General features: G+C 35.5%; 2 protein-coding genes and 2 long non-coding RNA genes across 5 annotated transcripts; 2 read left to right on the top strand and 2 right to left on the bottom strand.

Moving 5' to 3' along the window:
* Positions 1-1,230: 1,230 nt before the first annotated feature.
* LOC132602039 (putative EG45-like domain containing protein 1) lies at positions 1,231-3,596 on the bottom strand. Of its 2 annotated transcripts, none has more exons than XM_060315064.1 (3): positions 3,461-3,596; positions 2,223-2,493; positions 1,231-1,812 (listed from the first exon to the last, which is right to left on the bottom strand). In XM_060315064.1, the coding sequence occupies exons 1-3, from the start codon at positions 3,567-3,569 to the stop codon at positions 1,803-1,805; spliced, it is 390 nt and encodes a 129-aa protein (XP_060171047.1). In that variant the 5' UTR covers positions 3,570-3,596; the 3' UTR covers positions 1,231-1,802. The 2 variants fall into 2 exon arrangements, with proteins under 2 accessions (XP_060171047.1, XP_060171046.1); XM_060315063.1 differs by having other exon boundaries at positions 1,236-1,801.
* A 2,317-nt stretch (positions 3,597-5,913) lies between these two features.
* Positions 5,914-8,574, bottom strand: LOC132602855 (uncharacterized). Its single transcript, XR_009567880.1, has 2 exons — positions 8,056-8,574; positions 5,914-6,325 (listed from the first exon to the last, which is right to left on the bottom strand). It is a non-coding gene; the product is annotated as an uncharacterized LOC132602855 (long non-coding RNA).
* A 244-nt stretch (positions 8,575-8,818) lies between these two features.
* Positions 8,819-14,350, top strand: LOC132602856 (uncharacterized). Its single transcript, XR_009567881.1, has 2 exons — positions 8,819-13,707; positions 13,846-14,350. It is a non-coding gene; the product is annotated as an uncharacterized LOC132602856 (long non-coding RNA).
* Positions 14,351-23,125: 8,775 nt separating this feature from the next.
* LOC132602739 (uncharacterized) lies at positions 23,126-24,760 on the top strand. Its single transcript, XM_060315517.1, has one exon. It carries the CDS (start codon positions 23,126-23,128, stop codon positions 24,758-24,760), a length of 1,635 nt encoding a protein of 544 aa, XP_060171500.1.
* The last annotated feature ends 1,545 nt before the right edge of the window (positions 24,761-26,305 follow it).

The following is a 26,305-nucleotide window of genomic DNA, read 5'->3' as shown; positions in this document are numbered from 1 at the left end:
TAAGATGAGATGATTATTTTATCCCACTTACCTTGAGATTAATTTATCCCACCTTAGTCCGTACCAATCGACCCCTTATTTTCTTAATAACAACATAACAACTACTCTTTTTAAATCATTTTTCTCCAAACAATGTGCCATTCTTTAGTAGTATATCCTCTTTCATTATCACCTCCCATAAACCAACAAAACCCATAGATCGTATACAACTCTCTCTCTCTCTCTCCATATATCTTCCCACAAATCCCTTCTTCCTCCTTTTTGTTCAAATTCGAAAATCTCAAATCTTGAAGAAGAAAAAATTCTCTTCTTAAACTTATCGTTCCCCTCAATGGGACTTATGTTGCTGCTCCAAATTCAAAGTAAAAACTTATCCGCCTATAGTGCGTACATCAAGTTAATAAGAGATAATGGTCAAAATCACATACGAACTTCAGTTTTTTCGAGTTTCACACCCCAACTATCAGTTGTTCTCTTTTCCTACCTAAACTATCATTATCTATGTATTAAGACTCACTTAGTTGAGTAGATGGTGATAGTTCAGGTAGGAAAATGGAACAACTGATAGTTGACGTAATCAGCTTTGGGGTATGTTTTACTACATAAATGGTGATAATTCAGGTAGAAAAATGAAAACGCTGATAATTGGGGTGTGAAACTCGCGAAAAAAGTGATACTTCAAAGTGAGTGTTTGACCATTAACTCAATAGATACACCATATGTGTCTCTTATAGACACGTACATTTAGCACTTAACCATGATTAATTCATATGTATTTTCATTTTATCTATAACTGCTAAGGTTAAATTACGTGATTTGATTTAGTTCCGGATGAGTTATTAGTACCTAAGTTCAATACTAATTTTCCACAGGCGTAATCTAATTTTCCTGAGGTTTGCCCCTGAACTTAATACTTTAATGCAATCAAGGTTTGTCAAAGGTCTAGTGTTTGGCAAGAAAGAATAGACCTGCTTATTTTGATGGTTTGTCAAAGGTCTAGTGTTTGGCAAGAAAGAATAGACCTGCTTATTTTGACTTTGAGAAGGAATACAAGAACAAAGTCAGCATTTAAATTTTTTTATGACGTCAAGACTTATAAGCAGAAAATTTAAACTAATAAAATGAAGGTTCATGCATCTTAAGAATGAGAAAGCCGACTGAAAGATTCATATTTCCTTAACAGTATTCGTCTGTCTAAATATTGGAACAGTAACATAAAAATGCCAACCTCCTCCATATTTGTAACTGTGGGTGTGCAAATAAATTAAGTCTCACATTAGTAGCTGAAAATATTGAGAAGTTACATGTAAGGTGTAGGATTTTTTATTGATGTGAGACCTTTTGAGAAAAATCGTGCAGGTTTGGACTAAAACGAACAATATTATATTATATTAAGAGTATCCTATGAAAAAGAACCGGCGCAAGTCGATTTGGCTAATTAAACTTGTTTTAGGTTTTTTTTGACATTTTTGAGGATCAAGAATCATTTATTGCATTTTTTTATTTTTTTATTTTTTGGTACTTGGAGGGAGAATTTAAGGAGACCAAAGTCATGAGCACTTAAAAGTTTCAAGACGTTAGGCTGAAACATAAAATTAAAACCAATAGGAACAAAGAAATTAAAAGATGAATTAATGAACTTTTTTCCTTTAGAATTAATCAAGTACATGTATCAAATTGTGAATTGATCAAATCAACTTCACTAAGGAATATGGTTCTACATATACTATAGACTATAGTATAAACTTGATTTTCGAGCTCCTTCTTCTATAAAGAAGCATGTTTAAGATATCTTGATGTCCTCATGATGTCCTGAAAATCATACAAAAAAAAAGTCATAAACCACATGCAAGTGATAAAGTATTTACTATACCAATAACACAAATTAAATGTAAAAATTCTTTATGCTTAAAATGAAGAGGGACACATATCCAGTGGCAAATGTAGCATATGGTTAAAGAGTCGGTTGAATGCAATTTTTCGATACAGACTATAGATATATATATGTAAAAATCCCACTATTAAAAATAGGTGAATTTCCAAGGGAAGTCTGTCAGAAATATTAGATTTCCGACAGAATGTCCATCGGAAAAGCTTCCAACAAGCCAATTTCTGACGGACCTCCCTCGGAAATTTTCATGGGAAATTCGCCAGTTTTTAGTGGTAATTGTTAAAACGTAAATCTTAAATCCATGTGCTGATCGATACTAGTCGTTACTTACTGGGCGTAATCGATCTTTATAACGCCAGCCACGGGATTAGCAATGGTTGAAAAGGCTTCTTTAGAGAGATCTAGGGTTCCACCACAACTAGGGCAATGATCAACAATCTTGACCACAATACTTCGGCCTGTGCAAGGGTGTGGCACTGGATTTGTTGGTCCAGTACATGTCACATTGAAAGTTTTCCCACATATTTTTCCACCGGCCCAAAGAGGGTCGCTTGCTGCTGCTATTATGGCACCTTGTGGTGTGCTTCCGTAACACGCCGAGGCTGTCGATCAGAAAAATATTTTTTACAGCGTTAAATTATCCCACTTGTGGAATTACACTACCAAATTTGGTAGTGGTGTAAAAAAGTTAAATTCAAGCAAATAAATAAATGAGACAATTTGAATTGTAGTATCTAATAGAAATCTAAATGGTGCGTGGGTAAATGTTAAGGGGATGGTTTTTTGTGGAACTGCTATTAGGTGGCTCGAATCTTTCCGTCCCAAAAACAACAACAACAACAACATATCCAATGAAATTTTCTAATGTAGGGTTTGGGGAGGATAAAGTGTACGCAGGTCTTACCCCTATCTTGAAAGATAGAGAGGTTGTTTCCTCCGTCCCAAAACATAACCGTCAAATTAAAGAATAAGGAAATACGTTGAGCTGAATTTCTCATGAATATACGAAAGCTTAATTAATTAATGTTTGAATGGAGGTTTCAAATGACAAAGATTAATCGATTTTGTTTCTCTTTAGCATTTTTCTCGATCGGACCTAAATTATTTGCATTTTTCAATATATAAAAAGTTTAGCAAAAAATACATTAAAATTCTTGTCAAACATCAATCACTTGAATTCAGAAACGAAAAATGGCTACTAATGACGGGAAATTGGTCCCTAAAAGTTTAAATCTAGTCCATATTAGCCTATAGAGATTTAAAAAAAAAAAAAAACGTCGTTATAGGCTTTGTTGTCACTAAAAAGTACTAATTAGCGATAGACAACTTATGTTGTTAAACAAAAACAGCAGTCATTAATCCAATTTAGTGATAGATTGTGATTAAAAAAAAAATTATATTAGCTATGGACTATTTAGCAACATATTAGCATCTAATTCTGTAACTGATTCTTGTTTTTGGTAGTGCGGTAAAGGTCAATAACAATGAGATTTAATATAATTATTGATTTTTTTTATTTAATAAAATTTAAAGAGAGGAATAATTTGAAAGGAAAAGAAAACTACTTACGAACATAGCTCGTATAAAATGTAGCAGTCCCTGGTGTAGCCAAAACTATAGAGAACAAAGTTGCCACAACACCCAAAAGTAGAAGAAGAATACTTTTAGAAATTGTCATATTTCCTATAAATTGCTTATTTAATCAACTGATGATATTTCTAAACTAAAACACTATCTTTTATAGTGGCTTTCTAGGTCCACAGACTAAAATATGGTAACTAGTTAAGAGAAATAAGGCAAACTAAGTATTATACATTTATTGTCTTACTATGTAGAGATGGATTGCTAGAATTTCATGTTATTCATTTGTGATTCCATATGATAGTATTATTATCTGCAAATAATTTTCTTAAGGTAGGTTAAATATTATAGATATTAATTGAGGTAGTAAGTTAATAAAGAATGTTGTTAGATTGTAAGTTAATAAAGAATGTTGTTAGTTTTCTAACTATTCGATATTACTTGAGATAGTAAGTTAGTAAAGGATGTTATTGTTATTTTACTGCAAAGGATTGAAATCTCTCCTCCAATTTATGCTACTTAGAGCTCTCAGTTAGATTGGATGAAAATTGGGAAAAGGACACTGTGTGTCCAATGACCCAAAGTAATGTCACATTTGACCAATATTTGGGCCTAATACCCCCAAAAGTCAACTCAGCCCAAAATAATGCCAAAAAATGGCCGGTCGGCCCAAAATAATGTCAAGGCTGGCCGGCCCAACAGCCCAGGCTGCTACAGCATATATATATATATATATATATATATATATATATATATATATATATGTGTGTGTGTGTGTGTGTGTGTGTGTGTGTGTGCGCGCGTGTCGGAATTATATATACACTTTATATACAAAAATGATATAGTTTATATACATATACTGGAATTAATCATACATTTGTTATACATAAATTATACGTTAATTATACATTTATTATACACGTGTTATGCAATAATTATATGATATTTTTTTTACATATACAATAGTGATACATATTATTTACCACAATGATACGGTTTCTATAATACATTTTTTATACGTATGGTACACTTTCTATACAAGACTGATACAGTTTATATACACATGCTGGAATTATATATATACTTTCTATACAAAAATGATACATATTATATATAAAAATGATACAATTTTCTATTCTATACAGGGCAGTTGCACTGTGCTGATACAGATTATATACACAAATGATACATACCTTGGTGATTCATATTTTATACAATTTTTATACACTACAGATAGGTGTTAATACATATTTTATACACAAATGACACATATTATACATAAAACTCGCCTCAAACATTTTTGTGTTTGGGTTTTTATTTAAAAATTATCTTATTTAAGTTTTGGCTAATGGATGGAATTTGTTTAATTACTACATTTTGGTTTAGAAAAAATTGGGTTAGAGGGTGAAATTATTTATGGCCGAGCGGCTATATATGTCCTTTCCCCATGAAAATTGGACTAGAGAATTCACTTTAATTCTGAAAGAAGCCCATACAAAACAACAGTGGTTACTGGTTATTGTTTGGATTAGACCCAAGGGAAATAACTATTGTTTGGATTGGGCTAATTCAGATGAAACCCAATATTAGTTAATGAAAGCCCATATAAAATAAAGGTACTAGCCATCAGGTCCATTCCAACCTTTTTTTTGTGCGGATTGTCCTTCATTTAGGGTGGTCTTTAATTTTTGTCCTTCAAATTGGTGGTCTTTAAGTTTTGTCCTTCGCCTAATATCTTAAAATTGTGGGTTCGAACTCCATCTCAATAAAAAAAAAATCACAAGGCAGATGCTTGGATTCGCAAGGTAAAATTTTGCAATTCTGCCTTGCGAATCCAAACTCTATCTTGCAATTTTTTTAAAATTTTGACTGAGCGGGGGTTCAAACCCGAAATCAAGAAATTTTTAGCGAAGGGCAAAAGTTAAAGACCACCAATTTGAAGGACAAAAATTAAAGACCACCTGCAGTGAAGGACAATCCTTCAAATTGGTGGTCTTTAAGTTTTGTCCTTCGCCTAATACCTTAAAATTGTGGGTTCGAACTCCATCTCAATAAAAAAAAAATCACAAGGCAGATGTTTGGATTCGCAAGGTAGAATTTTGCAATTCTGCCTTGCGAATCCAAACTCTATTTTGCAATTTTTTTTAAATTTTGACTGAGCGGGGGTTCAAACCCGAAATCAAGAAATTTTTAGTGAAGGGCAAAAGTTAAAGACCACCAATTTGAGGGACAAAAATTAAAGACCACCTGCAGTGAAGGACAATCCTGCAAATTCCCCCATTCCAACAACAACAGATTCAATGTAATCCCACAAGTGGGGTCTGGAGAGGGTAGAATGTACGCTTATCTCATCTCTATTTTTGTAAGGTAGAGAGGTTGTTTCCGATAGACCCATGACTTAAAGGAGATGTAACCGATGCAAAAAAGAAAACAGAAAAAAAAAAGGGACAATGAAATAGTAGTATACAAAATAATTGCAGCAACAAATATCATACATATAGTCGAAAAGAGAAACTAAACGATACCTAAAATATACTACTAAAAGTATGGCAACACTTAGCTACCTACTAACATTCGGCCCTAATACTTGACCTCCATATCTTTCTATATAACGTCATGTCCTTAACTAACTGAAATTGTGTCATGTCTTGTCTAATCAATCCCCCCCCCCACCCCACCCCCACCCCACCCCAATTTCTTCTTCGGTCTACCTTGACCTCTCCTAATTTCAGCTATAGTTAATATCTCGCAACTCCTTAGTGCAACATCCTCGGACCTGCTTTTTACATGTCCAAATCATCTCAGTCTCGCTTTCCTCATCTTGTCTACTACGGCGATCATTCTCACCTTGTCCTGTATCTCATTTCAAAAAAAGAATAAAGTTAAGAGGCCACCTATACAATAAGGTATGTAAATGACTTTTTCAAATACGTTTAAATTGTATGCTAGCAATACACTTTAAATTGAACTTTATTTTGTATAACCACAAAAATCCATAAAGTCGATTTGTTAACATTATGACCAGAATCGACAATTTACTAGTCCTAAGGATCTAGTAGTTCAATTGGTTGGCAATCCAAACTTTTACCTTGATCAGGGTTCGAATCCCCACATTATAATCTCCTCCTCCCATTTCTCTTTTCTCTACCCCGTGTAATTATATATATATATATATATATATATATATATATATATATATATATATATATATATATATATATAAAAAAAAAAAAAAAAAACACAACAACAATTTACTAGAGCCCGTTTGGATTGGCTTATAAGTTGCTTATAAGCTGTTTTCAGTTTTTTTGAGTGTTTAGCTGACCAACTTAAAGTCATTTTGTGCTTAAAATAAGCTCAAAAAAATAATTGGGCCCAGTTGACTTTGCTTATCTAAAGCAGCTTATAAGCTGAAAACAGCTTATGAGCTAAAAAAAATAAGTTAGACTATTCCAACTTATATTTTTTTAGCAACAGCCTATAAGCATAAGCCTATCCAAACACGCTCCCAGTCACCTTCCAAAGATTATGAACTTTCTGGGCACACATTTCAACCCAGCACGGCCACCTACGCGCACTTCATATCTTGCAATATCATTTCCTTTCTTTTTCCCATGAAATTTCCTCTACCTTAACAAACCAAACAAGAAAATTCCAAAAATGGTTATTAATATTTGAAAAGTATGGTTCCTAAGCAGTTCTAATTATTTGAATTTATGAATATTTCAGTATTTTATAGAAAGATTCATCTAACAAATTTTGGGCTATTATAACAATAATTTGAGCGGTTACTTGTACTATATATTATTTCTTATACTTAGATTATGGTATTATTTTGTGATATAAATAAGCCTACCTCACAATGATAGCCAAATTAGTTGACCAGGTGATTTTTCAAATGAGTGGTCTTAATTTCGAAACTCCTTATATATTTTTTCGATCGATCTTATTGCACGGAACTCGCCTAATACAACCTCTTTTATGAGAATTATGGACTATTACACTGAAGCAAGATCTACTTTATGCGGACTATCACACTGAAGCTAATGCTCGAAGAATAGCGATAATAAGCTTTATTATTATTTTTATAATATTTCCCATCTCAAACTATTTTTTTACACTTATTTTCTTAATAACAACATAACAACTATTCTTTTTTAATCATCATTCTCCAAACAATGTGCCATTCTTTAGTGGTATATCCTCTTGCATCTATCATCACCTTCCATGAACCAACAAAATCCATAGATCATATACAACCCTCTCACTCTCTCTTTCCATATCTTCACACAAATCCCTTCTTCCTTTGTTGTTCATCAAATTCAAAAATCTCAAAATCTTGAAGCCAAAATAAATAAATAAAAATCTCTTCTCTTTCTTCCTTTGTTGTTCATCAAATTCAAAAATCTCAAAACACCCATCTCTGAATTTTGAAGAAATAAATCTATGCCAATTCAAATTCAAAATCAAGAATCACTTCGCCTAACAGGAAACCAACACCACCATAATAATAATAATAATAATAATAATAATATCCCAAAAACAACAAATCATCAGAACAATAAAACAAGAAAATTAATTACCCTTTTCTTAAAATGTATAGTTATGGCTATTTTCCTTTCCCTTTTCTTTGTTTTCCTTCTCTTTCTTGGTTTCGCCGCTCTCGTTATTCTTCACTTCTTAATCACTTCCACCGCCTTTCGCCGCCGTCATCGTCACCGCCGTCGACACCTCCACCGTTCTCCGCCGTTGGAGGAGATTCCTTATTGTGGTGGTGTGTCCCAACATCAATCATCTATTGGGGATTGTGCGATTTGTTTGGATGGGTTTAAGGATGGTGAATATGTAAGGAAATTGCCTGATTGTGGACACGTGTTTCATGTGAAATGTGTGGATTCTTGGCTTGTGAGGGTGCTTAATTGCCCCGTTTGTAGGGCACGGGTTCGGGTCGGGTCGGGTGATTCGGTTATAAGTGATGAAGATTGGAAGAGATGGTGGGCTGTTGGTGTTTCTGGCTAGCTGAAATTTTCTGCATTTTGGGTTGTAAGTTCTTGAAATAAAAAATAAAAAACCCTTTTTTCGCTTTTGGTGTGTGGTTTTTTTTTTTTTAAATCTCTTTTTTGTGCTTTGTTTTATGTATGTATATATATATATATATGCTGAGCATTGTAATCTATGGTTTTGAAGCTATCTTTAATGTTGTTTTGCCCCAAAGGGTCATATAAATGGTATTATTGGCTAAATGGTAGTAGTAGCTAAGGATATGGTAAAATTGTTTGAATTTATTCAATTACCTTACACATTTTTGGTAATAATTCTTTTTTTGATAGTCGTGGTGTTCGGATTAGTTTGTGTGTACCTCGATTTTTTTCTATATACTTTATATGTATATATAGAGCCCATTTGGCTTATAAGCTGTTTTTAGCTTTTTTTGAGTGTTTGGTAAGCTGTTTTCAGTTTTTTTGAGTGTTTGGCTAGCCAGCTTATAAGTCATTTTGTGCTTAAAATAAGCCCCAAAAAATTAGTTGGGTAGCCCAATTTTTTTTTTTTTTTTTTTAGCTTATAAGCTGTTTTCTGCTTTTTTTTAAGCTAAGCAATAAGATAAATGATAAGGTAGATGATACTCCCTCCGTCCCAAAAAGACTATCTTAGTTTGACTTGGTACGGAGTTTAAGAAATAAAGGAATGGTACGGAGTTTAAGAAATAAAGGAAGACTTTTGAAATGTGTGGTCCAAAACAAGCCTTAGATATTTGTGTGGCTGTAAATCATCTCATCAAGTTAAATTGTTTCTAAATATAGAAATGTGTCAATCTTTTTTTAACAAACTAATAAGGAAAGTAACACAATTTTTTTGGAACAGAGGGAGTAGTAGCTAAGGATATGGTAAAATTGTTACAAATTTGTATTTAATTACCTTAGACTTTTTTGTTGATAATTTATTTTGATAACCGTGGTCTTCGGGCCAGTTTGCACATACCTCGACTAATTCCAAGGGTATCTATTATAGTGTATGCTCGTTGTGGATGGATTAAATTACCATCGACATTTTTATCCTTGGTGTACATAGTATGTATAGTGGTGGAGCTAGAGGGAAGGGGGTTCATCCGAACCCCCGTTGCCGAGAAAAAACATTGTGTACACAAGATCAATTTTTTTTGTTTTATGTAGATAGAGTATATGATGAACCTTAGTGAAACTCTGCCACTGATAGTATAGTGTATGCTTGCTCTGTCAGGATAGATATTGCTCCCTCCATAGGACTATGCAGATACCATATATTGAGTTTGGATGGAAAGATTTTGAGTACCATGAATTGTATTAGTTTGTAGTTGATGGTGTTTCATGTTTTTTTACAACCGTGGTGGTCAGACAGCTTGCGTTCACCTCGACTAATTTGCGCTACCTCCCACTAGCACACAACACAACTAAGCATGATGTTTCATTGATGGGGGCAAATTTTGCCTTTTTATCACTTAGGTAGTACCTTTGTTGCAATATTGTGTTTACCTTTTAGGGTGTCATGAGCTATACTTTGTCAGGATAAGGTTGCATTTAATGTAAGGGCGAATGTTGTGCTCAGTCGTGAAAGGTAAAGGGGGGTTCGGCAAAGGAAATGGTGATTTACGAACAACTTTTACGGACCGTATTCCACTATCAGTTCTTAGCCCATTTTTATTCTCCTTGGTGATTGATGGATTGACGCGGCATTCCTCAGAATAACCACAAACACCAGTACAACCATCAACTCCGTAACCTCAAGTCAAATTTTTCTTTTGTGGTATTTCTACTAAGTTGAGTACCCTTTTCAACTTGGTGTAGTTGTTTTGGAGGAAGGAGCCCTTGTTTCATCAATTTGATCATATATCCAAGGCTCTTATCCTACATCCTTTCATAAGCCAAACATATAACTGATCCTATGAGTGATTCTATGTGATAAATCAACAGGTATAAGGCAATCATAAGAAATAAAGTCATAATTGATTTTATGTAACACATGAGTTATTTATGAACGAATATTTTGTGGAAGTGTGGTATCGTCGCTGGGTCCTCCGAAGGGTCGGTGTCATAACTGTCTTCCCTGGGAGCCTCTGCTCTGGGGATCAAAAACTACAAGTGCGGTTGTATGCAATATATCATATCTCAGACTAACATCTGAAACTCTGTTCTCATAAGCAATGGTTTAGCTGTATTATGGAGGCAGCCCCCACACACCCCAACTCCCACCCCGCAACAATTTACAACCCAAACCTTCAGAGGGCACATGTAGAATTTCACCCAACTTCGGAGCATTCGACCCAATTTAAACTCCCAGCACAGTGCTAGTAATTCTACATTTCAAGTGTCTAAGCCTTTCAATGCCTTGAACAACATGAATATATCATGGAACTTACCTTGGATGAGAATTTCTGTAATATGTGATTAAGTGTGTTATGCTATTAATAGTGAATCTAGTTGATAAATGGAAGGATAAAATGGACCAACGGTTGTTTTTGAAGTTAGATTTGAGTTTGTCGTGGTTGGAAACATCTGGAAACGAAATTTGAAGTCATTTGGGTAATTTCCGAAATTCTAAATTTACCCTCGGCCTTCCCCGATGTCTTAACGTTAATGATTCCATAACCAACATAGTCATATTCACTAATATATATATATATATATATATGGGGTTATGTGAAAAGGGCGAGGCGTTATATACGCATAGCCACCTGATCGGTTGGTATATTATGATATCGTTCTTTAAAAATTCAAGCCCAATTCTATTTTTCATGACAAGTTGACAGAATAACGGGAGCAATGAGCTTCCCTCAATATTTGGTGGCGTAAACCTGCCACATCGGGAACGCATAATCTGCCTTGACATCGGAGAACTCCGTCTCCTGAAATATCGAATGATGACTCCTAAAAGGACTTATTTTCTGAAGTATGGATCAATTAAATATGACAAAACGAAATAACTGATTCAGAGAAAGTTGGAGCTGATGGCATTCGGGTAGACTCACAGAAGATTGAGGAGGTGAAGACTTGGCCTAGACCTACGACGCCTACCGAGGTGCGTAGTTTTCTGGCCATGTTTACAAGTCATTTCGGGAAATCATGATTTCAAGACAAGTACAATGTTATGACCTAGTTTTTTGTTGTGTGTGCAATATTTGGGGAGCCCCTTATATTCTAGTTTTTGGAAAAAGCCTTTTAACATGACAAACAAAAGGAAAAGAAAAGATAGATAATTTGACACAACTTAAGATTCAATTTAGCAACCAAAGTTATAGACCTCCATTGGAAATTGTGAGGCCACAGATGAGTTCGTAGAGCGTTTTTATGTGCGTTTGCCTGTTTATTTTGGTCCAATTTAACCCTAGAAACTGGTGAAACGGGCCCACAAGGGCGAAACGTCATGAGAGGAAACTAATCGTATACCTGTAATGACAGGGGTGACAACTCAAGATCCTGCCGACCAGCAAATGCATAAAAGAAAAGTAAAAGAACAAAATCACGATGTAATAACTCGCTTTGATATCCACGTGGCCGCCCTAACAGCAGCCGTATCAGCCTCCATGCGCTCTAAAGTACCTGGGCCCGGTGGCCTTGACTGACTTGAACCTCTGTTCATTTGCGAACCCGAAGCCTTAGAGCTCAGAATGCGGCTCAATCTCAGTCCTCCCACTCAGTGCCTATTTCTTAGGAGCATGAGGGAGCCTCAGCCCCAGCTCCAGCTCCTCCACCGGATGCGTCGGGCCTTCAAGGCGGTCACCGCGACTCTTCCGCCGCGATGACTTAGCCAACGACACGTGCCCTTGGGGGCCTCACAATACGGCCCGTATCTTGTTGGTCGTAAAAGGCAAGGAACATTCTGTTTTGGGCATCACTAAATACGGACATGAAATACGGACCGTAAACCACAATACGGACCATATTTTTTCTAGTTTAGGGTTTTAATTTTCTCCCCCAATTTCTGTGTATGAAATTTTAGGGTTAGGAATGGCGAACAACTTGTTGAATAAGCTGTGTATGGACGAAGAAGATCCTATGCTCAAACACTTCAATAATTCCATCATTATTCAGTCCTCTATACTGCTTTTCAAATATTAAGTTCATTTTCCCCGAGAGATTGATTAACTCCTAAAGCAAGGCTAACTAGCTATGCGGAGGTATCCCTTCGCGGCCAGCTTCTTAGAGGGACTACGGCCTTTTAGGCCGCGGAAGTTTGAGGCAATAACAGGTGTGCAGGTAGGCCTTAGTAGAGTTTCAGATTTAGAGTGGTTCGCTCGGGGCCTAGTTTAGCATCGAGTGGCGTGACGGTAGGTCCAACTCGTAAGCAACCCGGCCTACCCTATGGATAATCTGATAAGGCTCAAGCCTTTAACATTCGAGGACGAATGTTCCTAAGGGGGGTAGAATGTTACACCTCGAAAATTTTCAGAAATTACACGTTAAATATGAAAACGCATTTAAATCAGTAAGTATGAACCTGAATAAGGAAAAAAGGAAATAAAAAGAATAATGAGAAGGAGAAAAAAATGGTAACCCGACCTCAAATCTATTTTAGAAAACCACTTGGCACCTTGGAATGCGGTTCGTATACTTCAATCGTATTTAAGGATTAGTCCGAGAGGCTGAATACTCAACTTTGGACCCTACTTTTTACGAGCTGATATACGGTCCGTAAAGTGAAATCTTTAAGTTTTGTCCTTCGGCTAAACCCATGCGAATTGATCCTTCTTTTGGGGTGGTCTTTAAATTTTGCCCCTCAAGAAGTATGTGTCGAGAGATTCATCATACCAGGCTGAGTTAACAGTATCTGGGCGGTTGGGAAGTAGCAGGTATCAGGTGAAATAGTTGAGGTGCATGCTAGCTGCTTGAACACCACCGTTGCTTAAACAAAAGAAGATTTTTAGCGTGCTTTTCTATGCAAATGTTATGTCGGGTTAATCTCTTAGATTGTCAGAGTTGAGTTATACATGTGAAGTATGTGTAAAGAGTTTTTAACATACTAGGCGGAGTTTTCCAGTATTTGTGCTCTTGGAAGTTAGCAGGTATCGGGTGAAATAGTCGAGGTCTATATTGCTCGGACTCTTCAAAAACGTCGATGTATGCTTGTCGGATCCTTCAAAAGTAGTGTATTTTTAGAGGATCCGACACGGGTATAACAACATTTTTGGAAAGTCCGCGCAACATAGGCTGAGGTGCATGCTAGCTGCCTGAATACCACCAGTATTAAAAACAAAAAAGAAGGTTTGTAACATGCTTTTATATGCAAATATTTGTGTTTTATTCTGTTATCTGAATGAATGGTGCTAAAATTTGAGAAGTCGTCAAGTATTACGTTAGTTTTGAATGTTAAGTTGATTAAAGCATTTTGATTTCTTCTAGGATCTGAACCCCGAAATCACGAAAACAGGGAACATAGACAGAATCGCAGAAGTAATACTGAAGATGAAGAGGAGAATGATGGAGTGGAAGCACATAGATGCTAAGTTTTTTGGAAAGTTGCTTCTTGAACTTATGGAGGATTGAATCAATGACGCGTATGTGAATTTCGTCGTGTAAAAAAAAAAATCAACTCTGCAGTTTCCTTGATGTTCCTCTAGTGTAGTTTCTTCCCAAATTAATGATTTGGAGATGATCATATGTATGTACAAATATAATTGTGTACCCGCTCTAGCGGGTTGCAAGCATAAATTTTGCCTTAAAACTATGTATTATACATGGAAAGGTTTCACACTTTCCCTCGATCATGACTAGTTTTTGATGCATAGTCTCTAAATTGAAGAATGCATCTCTGTGATTCAAATGTTTAGTTGGCGAAATGGACATGTAACATTTCAAGTTTTCGATTAACGGGTGTGAATGAATTTAGTGACGTTTTGTTTGTTTAGTTTCTACGTGCGATCAAGCTTTGTTTCTTGCAAGTTTGCTTCTTATTTTTAGCAGTGCAGTTTTATTGTTATCTGTTTTTTTCTAAGCGATGGCACTTGGTAGTGTCTGAACATTCTTTGGTCAATAGCTTTTATTATTATAGCAATTCCTTGATTTGAAGGAAGTAGGATAAGCCATTTCCTTTATTAATCATTGCTTAAGCCATATAGATTTTAGCACCATGACTTTTCAAAAATATCAACAGTCGTGTTGGATTCTTTAAATGCTATGCATTTTTGGAGGATCGGAGACGGGTATGAAAGCTCGCACGCGCCTCTCTTGTGTGAAAATCACATAACTTGTCAAGTCAGCGAAAAGTGTCTAAATGACATAATTGGGTCCTCCTTTAGATGTCTAAACGAAATAAAGTTTAATTGATGTGTTCAAGTGAAAAATCTTGATGATCACATGAGGCTGTTGATGGGTCTGGCCAAATTAAAATGTCTTATAAATTAAAATTTGGTGAAGTACAAGGAAACTGATCTGCAAGTTTGAAAAATAATTGGACATTGGACTTGATGCATTCACATCACTATCTCTACCTTGAACTAAAACCAAACCAGTCACTATCTAATTTCATTATTTCTATTGGAAGAGAAGTTTCAAATAAATACTCTTGCTGCTAAGCTCCAAGAAATAGTCAGAAAGAAAAGCTGGCGCCTACTATCAAATTGAAACAGACCAATAATACGAATATGCTATCTTGTTTTTTTCACTTTTCTTTCGTCATTTCTAGGTTGCACTTTACACTATAGCTATAATTTTTGCCTCGTAATATATAATACTCAGCTATATCAACCCATTTTTTTCTCTCTTAGCGTTTAGAGATATCTCTTATGGGATTGCGATAATTGAGTGGCCGATCCATGATTTTTATTTAGAGAGTTTAGAAAAAATAACAAAAGCTAAACATAAAAAACATAAAAAAAAAAAAAAAAAAAGTTATCCCTGGGTATCGAACCTTGAATGCTTTAGCTAATCTTTTGGATTTATTTAAAGTATTCAAAACGTATATATACACAAAAACAGAAAATCTACCATATATATATACATTGTAAACTTTTGTCGAGTCTGGGCACAGAGAAAACTTGACAGGTCCTTAAAACTCTTTCAAAACCTATATGAATCCTTCGGGTCTCAACCCAAACCATCCCAACAAGCTTTAAGTGATAAATGAAATAAACATGTTGCATATGCGCATTCGAACCCAAATACTCCAAATGAGAGATTGGATTATCACTACTTGACCCTCCTTTCCAAAGAGCATATCAATGAGAAACCTTACATTTAAGAAATTTAACAAAACTTATTTGCAATTAAAGGCGTGATTTATTTATTTTTAGTATAATCACCTGATATTAAGTAACTATTAGTCCAATCAATTTAGATTCGTGTCAAGTAAAGATCAACATTTTTCACAAAAATTCAACCATTCCAAGCACTCTAAATAAGACCTTTGATTATGAACTTTCATCTTACTGCATTTATCGTGGTAAATCATGATTAGAGGTAGTAAAATTAGGGGGAAAGAACACCAATTCCCCCAACAGACAAAATAATTACCCTTCATTGGCCTCTTTAGTTTCATACCTCCAAAACTATTTACCCTTTCTATCCATTGTAGCTTTTGTAGGCAATTGTCTCTTTTTCTCTTTTTTTTTTATTTGTTTTTTATCTTTTATTCCTTTTCTTCTTTTCTTTTAATTTCTAATTTTTTTTTAATTTTTTCTCCTTTTTTGTTCATCTATTATTTTTTTACCAAATCATATTATTTTTATTTTCTTTTTCACCATAATATGATTCCATATTTAATTCTAGCTCCTTTTTTTCACTTTTTTTATTTTAAATTTCTTGTTCATTTATTTTTTTTACCAAATCATACTATTTTTTATTTTTCTTTTCACCATAATATGATTCCATATTTAAATCTAGCTCCTTTCTTTTCGCTTTTTTTTTTTAATTTCTTGTTCCTTTTTTAATTTCATTTATCCTTTTTTTTTCATAATCTAATTTCATTCACCTTTTTTGCTATTTTTATTTATTCTTCTTTTTTAATTTCTTGTGATTTTCATTTACTTTTTTCTCCTTTTTTAATTTCAGTTTTTTAAAATAATTTTTTTATTTATCTCTTGTTCTTTTTTCATAATCTAATTCTACGCACCTTTTGGCTCCTTTTCTTTCATTTTTTAATATCAATAAAAAGGATTACTAATATATTGTCTTTTTAATTTATTCTATTTTTTTCTATATCTCAAAAAAAATTATTCTAGCATAGAGTGAGATTGTACTACCATGATGGTATGATGAAGGACTGCTGAAGTCCTTGAATAAAACAGTCTCCAATCCTACTTGATACTACAATGGTATAAAAATATACTAAGATGGTATCATGTAGGACTGCTGCAGTCCTTCAATGAAAACACTCTTCAACAGTCCTTCATGATACCATCATGGTATAATAATATATTGAGATGGTAGCACGGAGGAGGTTGCGGTGATGTCCACACCTACCCAAAGAGTGATAGATTTTGTCCAGAAAATATATATCGTATGTTGACAAGGTATCATAGAAGGTTGATTCATTCCTTCAAAAAAATACTACTCAATCCTCTATGATACCTGCATGGTATATCATATGCTAACAGGTATCATAGAGGATTGGCAGTTTATTTCTTCAAGAAAAACACTCAATCCTCTATGATATCATTCTGATATATATTATTACATGATACCATCATAGTATATATTTACCATCGTAGTATATTCCTTCAATAAGACACTCTTCGACAACCCTATGTGATACCATCATGATATATACCATATACTCAGATGGTATCATGAAGGATTGCTGAAGTCCTTGAATGCAACAATCCCCCAATCCTCCATGATACCATCACGATATAAAAATATAATGAGATGGTATAATCGAGGACTTCTTGAGTCCTTCACATGCGTCAACAGTCTTGCATGATACAATCATGGTATATAGGACTGGTTCATTCCTTCAGATAATCATTTAGTCCTCTATGATACCGACATGGTATATATCATATATTGATAGAGTATCATAGAAGACTGTATCACTCCTTCAAGAAAAATATTCCTCGGTCCTCTATGATACCCACATGGTGTATACCATATGTTATATACTAACACGGTGTCATAGAGGATATGTTCATTCCTTCAAGAAAACACAACTCTATCATCTATGATACCCACATGGTATATATCATATATTATATACTAACATGTTATCATAGAGGACAAGTTCACCTGCAAGAAAAAAACACAACTCAATCATCTATGATACTCACATGGTATATCATATACTGAAAGGGCATCATACATGACAGATCCATTCCAAAATTACTCAGTCCTCTATGATGCTCACACGGTACATATCATATACTGACAAGGTATCATAGAGGACTAATTCATTTTACAAGAAAAACATGTCTCGGTTCTCTATGATACCCAAATGGTATATATCGTATATTACATATTAACAGGGTATCATAGATGACAAGTTTATTCCTTCAAAAGAAAAATGAATTTATAAAAAAAATATTGAACAAAATAGAGATTAAGCTTAATTATGATATTTTAATTTTTATATCACTTTTAGCAAATTTTACTTGTGAAAAAAAAATAGAGTCATATTTTAGATATAAGTTTTATTTAATTTTTGTATCATTTTTAGCAAGTAAATTTTTAGGTTTTAATAAATAAGCTAGTGACTTTAGTATTTTTCTTGATTATTTCATTATTGTAGTATAATTATTTTAAAAAAAAATCTATATTTTATTAATCTAATATAGTTAGTTAATATTTTTATTTTTATGTTAAAAAACAAAAAAGGGGACAAAAAAAAGAAGAAGAAGATAATCTAGTCAAAAAAAGAAAAAGAAATTTAAGAGCAAACAAAAATGTGGGAATTGGAAAACTTAAAGAGAAAAGAAGGGGAAGTAAGAAGTGGGAACTAATAGTGAGCCGCAATTTAGGGGATATGAACGTGGGCATCCGGAAAATATTTGTCTAGCGTGGGTATTATCATAGATATTTTATGTGGGGGGCATATCCGGGTAATTAGTTTACATAAAGGGGGCAATTCATGTAGCTTTTTTCTAAAAATTAGCTCATAAAAACATAAGACGAGCTATTGACCTGTCCATCTATTAATTATTAACTGCTCAACTCATTTCAACCCATAAAAAGTTAGATTGATATGTAGTCCAAACTGACTCATAAGAAATATTGTCAAAATATGTGTAAAAAAATATATGTTATATATGGCCGTAGTAATTAAAAAAAAAGGTACTAAAATATTATTAAAGAATAAATGAATTGGGCTGGTTGAGTTATGATCCGCATTTCTATTCCATTTCAGCTCAATCCGTTCAATCCAAATAATTTTTAGGCGGTTCAATAACGCCTCATTTATTAACTCAACTAATTTTGACCTGTCCAAATTCAATACAATCCGCCCATTCGACACTTTCTAATCACGATGATATCACTTTCAAAGGCAAAGGCCGCCACTTTCATGTGAGGGTGAGGTCACTTGATTTCATTTTATATATATTTTTGAAAATTCTTACTAGCTCAATCAGTGAAAAGTCTTTGACCACAGGTAAAATCGCACTTTGCAAAGCCTCTTTATGAACCGCCGTAAACGCACCGATTGATATTTCTTAATTTATCTTCAATGTACAATGTTATACTTTAATTAGAACAGTATGTACTGTAGGACAATGTTACACTACAACAACATATCCAGTGAAATCTCACAAAATGAGGTCTAAGAAGGATAAAATGTACGCAAATTGTACCTCAATCTTAAGAGGTAGAAAAACTGTTTTCGATAGACCCTTAACACAAGATCCAACAATTCAAAGCAGTATAAAAGGTATGACAAAATAATATAGAAAGCAGGATAAAACTGATTGAACGAAAGAAGTTGTAACTATCACAAAATAACATGCTAATTGAAATACAAGTAACAACAAATAGTAATAGAAATTAAACGACAAGGAACTACAAGAATAAGATAATCTTATACTCTATATTCTAAATTCTAAAGATCGATATTTTAAAGGTTAGAAAATGAAAAGATACTTTAAAAGTGGTAAATTTAGAAACAATAATGATGCTAAAAATGGCCAAGGCAGGAAACTAGCAAATGACGTACTTAAATGTAAAAGATTTGTTCAAATGAGATTTGCTTAAAATGGCTAAATAGGCTATATAGAAATGTATATATTAACAAAGCAATCATTAATTTATTCGTCTATTTTTGTACGTATCTTTTTGTTTTGCTATTTTTTTGTCATAGAATCCACCTATAAGCATAAGGGTACTCTAATTAAAACTCACTTGGGTAAATACAATAATTGAATTAATTATTATTATTAGCCTTTGTTATTTTATATGAGTACACAATGCACAATTAAAAGATAACAGAGATAGAATTCATATTCCAAACATGTGTTGTCTCTACTGCAAAAGCATTAGGATTTAGACTCTGACATAGGAGGTTGTTCAGAAAAAATGTGACAATCACAATCGCCAGTAACTCCACTTGCAGTTTATTCACGTCTTCTGCTTCTGTTACAGGAAGAACCTAGAAATTTTCCGTAATATTTATGCAACGTCTATTTCATAAAGATTTATGTGTTCCTTTGCTAATAGTCATGATATTAATTAACTTTTGGCCACATAGTTTCTCTTGTTGGAGCGAGTCTCGCAAAACATGCAAGAAAAAGATTATTATTATTATCTAAGCTCTAAATCTAATACTAAGGGGTCGTTTGGTAGGTAGCCAAAATTATTCCGGGATTATAATCTCAGAACTAATTTATCCCAACTCTTGGGATTATTTTATACCATATAAAAGAAGGTATAAAATAACCCCAGAATAAGTGGAATAAGAAGGGATATCCCATCTCTTGGGATGGGATGCATTTTATACCTTGTTTGGTATAAAGTATAAATTTATCCCAAAATAAATTTATATCTTCTACTAAATATGATACAAAAAATTAGTACTGAGATATCTCAGTTTATACCATGCACCAAACGACCCTAATAGTTTCTTGGATTACCAGGGTGACATAATTTATTTAACTTCATTTATTATTAAACATAGATAAATAAATAAATAAATAAAGATTATTACCTAAGCTCTAAAGCAGAAATCTGTAAGAAAAGACATAGCTATCCACCACGGCCCTATTATTAAAGCAAAAGAGTCAAACGTGGTCCAATGATGTTAACATGTTCTTTATTTCAAAATGTTTACGTGGGCCTGTCTAAATGGATTATTTTTACATCATCCATCTAGTTCATAATATTATTTTATTTTGAACTTTTTTTTTTGCATACCATCTTAAGAACAATACTTAGTAATTTTAACTACGACAGTATTTGTCTATATTACCATTTATCTCTTTCTTATGTATTGTTGGATTGTTCAAAAAGATCCTCAATGCGATAAAAATGTAATATTTCGTTTACAAAACATTCTGGAACTTCTTAATTGATTCATAAAAGTTGGTTTTCATTTCCTCACATTTCTCTAAAATGAACAAAAAAAACATTTTTTTTTATACAAATGCTATATATATCTAACAAAAACTATCTATTCAGCTTATTATAAACCGTATACCCCTGACCTGACTACGGACAAGCCTGCACCAAAATGATCAAATTTGTTCATATACTATTTGAAATTGAATAACTTTGCACTCAGTTAGATGTTTAGTGTAATATTATCTCTGCCACTAAAAGAAACGTTTACTTTTTTAAACTTGACCCTAGTGATGTTTCAACCTATAAGGATATTTTAAGACATAATTCAAACTTGAAGATAAATCTGGATCGCTTTTCTCGGAGGATTTGGATTGATGGAGTTTACTAATTTCACACTAGAATTAACCCTGTCAATAATGAGAACATATACGATACATAATAATAATAATAATAATAATAATAATAATAATAATAAAAATTGAAAAAAGGAATGAGTAGACCGGATCCTCTCGGCGCACGATAGCTATCGTACGCCACACCATGGGTAAGACGAAAAAGTCTACGATTCCACCGGAAAAAGGCGACGGGATGATGGCAACACAACAAGGAGACTCTGGCAAGCGAAATGACGGAGCGAAATCAGTTCGCGGGACAGGTCCGACAACAGCGATGTTGCGAACTAGAGCGATTAGTGATATTGACAAATTGGGACCAATTCCGATCAGATCTATGGAAAAAAAGGGGGATACGTCACCTAAGTTGGGGGGAAACACAAACAATGAAGCTAAGATGGTGGATGTAACCATGGACGAGCAGAGGAAGCAGCTAGAAACCAACTTGGTGGCAGATCTAAACCAGAACAAAACCAACCACAGTCCTCACAAGTCCAAAGTAGCAGTGGATAGGGAGAATATACTTGACTGGATAGACATTACCTGCTCCCAGGCGAGTGAAGGTCGGAAATCATGGGCAGATGAGGTGGAACATACGGTGGCATACCCAGCTGGCCTGACGAAGGAGAATGAGTCGGTGGCATCTGTCTGGGATAATTTTGACATCACAAAAATCTTTAATGCGAGATTCAAGCTGGATTATGTAAGGTCGGTTAGTGCAGGAACTCAACTCATAGTGGAAATTGAGGAAGACGACATCGCTTCTGAGCTTGAATATTGGAAGAACGCAGTGGTATGCTACGTACTTGGAGCACACCCACCATTCTCAGTGCTGAATGGCTATATTCAGAGACAATGGGGGAAATGGGGAATTAATAAAATAGCAATGTTGAAGAATGGAATAGTGTTAGTGAGGTTTGACAGTGCTGGGGGAAAAAATGAAGTTATTCAAGGTGGAATATACCACTTCGACAACAAACCATTGATAGTGAAAGCATGGGATGCGGATATGGACTTCTCGCAAGAGGAACTGTATTCGGTTCCAATTTGGATCAAGTTGCCTGCGCTTGACTTCAAATACTGGAGTGCCAAGGGACTAAGCAAGATAGGGAGCCTTGTGGGGAAGCCACTTATGGTCGACAAGAACACGGAGAAAAAGGTGGGACTAAATTTTGCCAAGCTATTGGTTGAAGTGAAAATCGGTAGTGCACTACCAGATACGATATATTTCCGGAATGAAAGGGGGAAGGTGATAGATCAAAAGGTGATGTATGATTGGAAACCATCAGTGTGTTCCATATGTCAAAAGTATAAGCATACTGCTGAAATTTGTAGAAGGAATAAGGCAAATGAGAAGGAGGAAACTCAAATCAAGGAAAACACCACAAAAGAGAGCAGTAGTAATGGAGTACACCAGGAACAGTCGACTGGGAATGCAGGGCAGCAAGTTGGGACCAACCTACCCCATCAAGGGAAATGGAGAAAACAGGTAGGAAGGAGGCAACACCAAGATGCAAGTTTGGTTCTAGCTACCACAAGTGGAACAAAGATAGTGCAGGTTGAAAATTCATTTCAGCCACTGGAGGAAGATAGAATGGACAATGAAGTGCAAGCCACGCAAGCTGGCCAAACTGAGGGGACAAAAAATTACCCCTCAGGGCATGGTTAAGCTATTAAGATGGAACGTAAGAGGCCTAAATGGCCTCAATAAGCAGAAGGAGGTTCGACTCCTCTGCAATGAACAGGAAGTTGGGCTAGTTGGGTTGTTAGAAACACGAATAAAAAACAACAAGGTTAATATAATAGCGGATAGTATGTTTAATGGCTGGCATCACCATAGTAACCATGCCTCCCACTATAATGGAAGGATATGGATCATATGGAGGCCGGACTGGTTTGAGATTGATATAATACAGGAAATGGCACAAGCTGTCACATGTCGGGTAAAATTCACTCCCATACAACTTGAGTTCGTGGCAACTTTTGTATACGCCTATAATGTAAAGGAAGAAAGGAAGATGTTGTGGGATCATATAAGTCAGCTAAGCGTAAATCGAAGGGAGCCGTGGATAATATTGGGAGATTTTAATGTTGTGTTGCATCGAGATGATAGAATGGGAGGAAATTCTGTTACTCTAGCTGAGGTAACTGATTTCCAAAACTGTATCGATAAGTGTGGGTTGGAGGAAATGGCCAATTCAGGGAACAAATACACCTGGAGCGACAAACAGGATGCTCGAATCTTTTCAAAAATTGATAGAGTGTTAGTAAATGGTGAATGGGTGGATCAGATGCCTACTATAACTGCACATGTACTACCAGAGGGGATCAGCGACCACTGCCCTATAGTGGTTCAGAGTTCACAACCATCATCTATAAAGGTGAAAACTTTCAAATATTGCAACGTATGGAGCAGCCACCCAGATTTCGGGGATATCATACAATCGAGTTGGAGCCAGCCTATCGGGGGTTGTAAGATGTTTCAGGTAGTGTGCAAACTGGCACTAAAACGTAAGCTAAGAGTGCTGCATAAAGCGATTTTTTGCAATTTGATGCAACAGGCAAATCAGGATAGAGAGGCAATGAGGAGGGTCCAACGCCAATTGCAGCAGACCCCTTTGAATGATGCTATACAAAGGGAGGAAAAGGAAATAAATGCTAAGTTTAGAAGATCAGTTTTCTTGGCTGAATCACTATTACTACAGAGGAGCAAAGCAACTTGGATAAGGCAAGGAGACGATAATACCAAATACTTCTTCTCTGTGATAAAAAAGAGGAAGCTGATTCAAACCATCACTCAGATTCAGGATGAACAAGGGCTGCGACAGCATGAACAAGCACAAGTAGCAGAGGTGTTTGTGAGATATTATCAACAACTCTTGGGTGACTCTGGGGGCCCAAGGAAACCAGCCGATAATAGAATATTTGCGCATGGACCTACTGTATCAGCAGAACAACAATGGGGGCTACTTCAGCCATTTAACATGCATGAGATTAAAAAAGCGATGTTCAGTATCAAGGCCAACAAAATCCCAGGCCCGGATGGATATGGAGGGGGATTTTATAAAGCAGCGTGGAATATAGTGGGAAATGAGGTATGTGAAGCTGTCTTGGAGTTCTTCACAAGTGGAAAAATCCTGAAACAAATAAATGCCACTATGATTACCATCATCCCTAAAGTTGATAAACCAGTCCAGGCTAGTCAGTTCCGGCCAATCGCGTGCTGTAATGTCTTGTATAAATGCATTTCCAAACTGTTATGTAGCAGGTTAAAAGAGGTCTTACCAACAATAGTGAATCCTACACAAGCTGCGTTTGTGCAAGGCAGATCACTAGTCCAAAATGTTCTTGTGTGCCACGACTTACTAAGGCATTATAACAGACAAACTACTAGTCCAAGGTGTTTAATGAAAATTGATCTGCGGAAGGCGTACGACATGGTCAAATAGGAGTTTGTGAGGGAAATGCTAGAGGGATTTGGCTTCCCTCCAAAATTCATTCATTTAGTGATGGAGTGTGTGACTACGCCTTGGTTTTCTATCAAAATTAATGGAGAGGGCTGTGGATTTTTTCCAGGAAAAAGAGGGCTACGACAAGGTGACCCAATCTCACCCCTCCTCTTCGTCCTGGTTATGGAGTATTTCTCAAGAATAATGGCAAGGATGAGTAAGCTACCTGATTTCAGATTCCACCCAATGTGTAAGGAACAACAACTCACCCACCTAACGTTTGCTGATGATCTAATGATAGTATGCAAAGGGACAGAGGCCTCAGTAACTAGAGTAATGGAAGCTATAAAGCATTTCTCGGATACAACCGGTCTAAATGCAAACAGGGACAAGTCAAGTATATTCATAGCAGGGGTAAAAGACAATGTTAAACAGAGGCTGCTAGAGATAACAGGATTTGGCGAAGGTGCTTTCCCAATAAAATACCTCGGGCTGCCACTATCTCACAAGAAATGGAGCAAGATGGAATGCCACCAGTTGTGCCTTAAGATCACCGAGAAGACGAGGGCCTCCGCAACTAGACATCTATCATATGCAGGCCGAATCCAGGTAATTAATTCAGTACTATTCTCTCTGTATAATTTTTGGGGATCAGTATTTCTCCTTCCTCAGAGTGTATTGAAAATGGTGGATAAGCAATGTAGAGAGTTCCTATGGGGATCTAAAGAGGAGGGAAGAAAAATTGCATTAGTAGCCTGGCAAGACCTCTGCTGGCCAAAGAAACAGGGTGGGTTGAACGTGAAGAATTGTAGACTGTGGAATATAGCAACAGTTGGAAAGTTAATATGGCAATTCATGCATAGCAAGGAGCAATTATGGGTAAGATGGGTGCATGGCATATATATGAAAGATGATGCAGATTTTTGGAATCACATCCCAAAACCAGACTGCAGTTGGTACTGGAAACAACTCCACAAGATAAAAATGAGAATGCTCAACTGGTACTCACACGATAGGTACTGCCTCACTAATAATGGTAAATATTCTGTGACAATGGGATATCTTACACTGCTTGGCGACAGGCCAAAAATGGCAGTCGCCGACCTGATATGGAGTAAAATTTCGCTGCCTAAACACAGAGTGGTGGTATGGCTGGCTGTGCAGCAGTGACTGCTAACACGAACAAGGCTAAACCGACTGGGCATTGACTGTGAGGACGAGATGTGTGTGTTGTGCGATGCGCAGAAGAAAGAAGATGGGATGCACCTATTTGTGGACTGCGATTGGGCAAAAGGGCTGTGGGCTGAAGTACAGGACTGGATGGGGATTAAGGTGCAACTAGGAAGTGTACAACAAACCTTAAAACAAATTAAGCAAAAGAGATGGAGCAAGTTTAAACGAGAAACAGTGGCAGCAGGCTACGGGGCAGTGGTATATCATATATGGCGCGTAAGAAACGGGAAAATCTTCAAAGGACAAACTGAACATAGAGACGTCGTTATGCAACAGATAAAGATGACCATTAGGGAGAGAATTAATATGTTT

This window comes from Lycium barbarum, chromosome 7, assembly GCF_019175385.1.
Source record: "Lycium barbarum isolate Lr01 chromosome 7, ASM1917538v2, whole genome shotgun sequence".
Taxonomy (NCBI): Eukaryota; Viridiplantae; Streptophyta; class Magnoliopsida; order Solanales; family Solanaceae; genus Lycium; species Lycium barbarum.
This window is presented reverse-complemented; position numbering and strand designations above follow the sequence as displayed.

Bases quoted from the DNA above. Each gene is read 5' to 3' on its own strand.
- LOC132602039 (XM_060315063.1), bottom strand. From the start codon at position 3,569: ATGACAATTTCTAAAAGTATTCTTCTTCTACTTTTGGGTGTTGTGGCA. The intron at 2,494-3,460 runs GTAAGTAGTTTT...TCTGATCGACAG, and splicing joins ATTTTATACGAGCTATGTTC to CCTCGGCGTGTTACGGAAGC. The intron at 1,802-2,222 runs GTAAGTAACGAC...GGACATCATGAG, and splicing joins ATAAAGATCGATTACGCCCA to GACATCAAGATATCTTAAAC.
- LOC132602739 (XM_060315517.1), top strand. From the start codon at position 23,126: ATGTTTAATGGCTGGCATCACCATAGTAACCATGCCTCCCACTATAAT.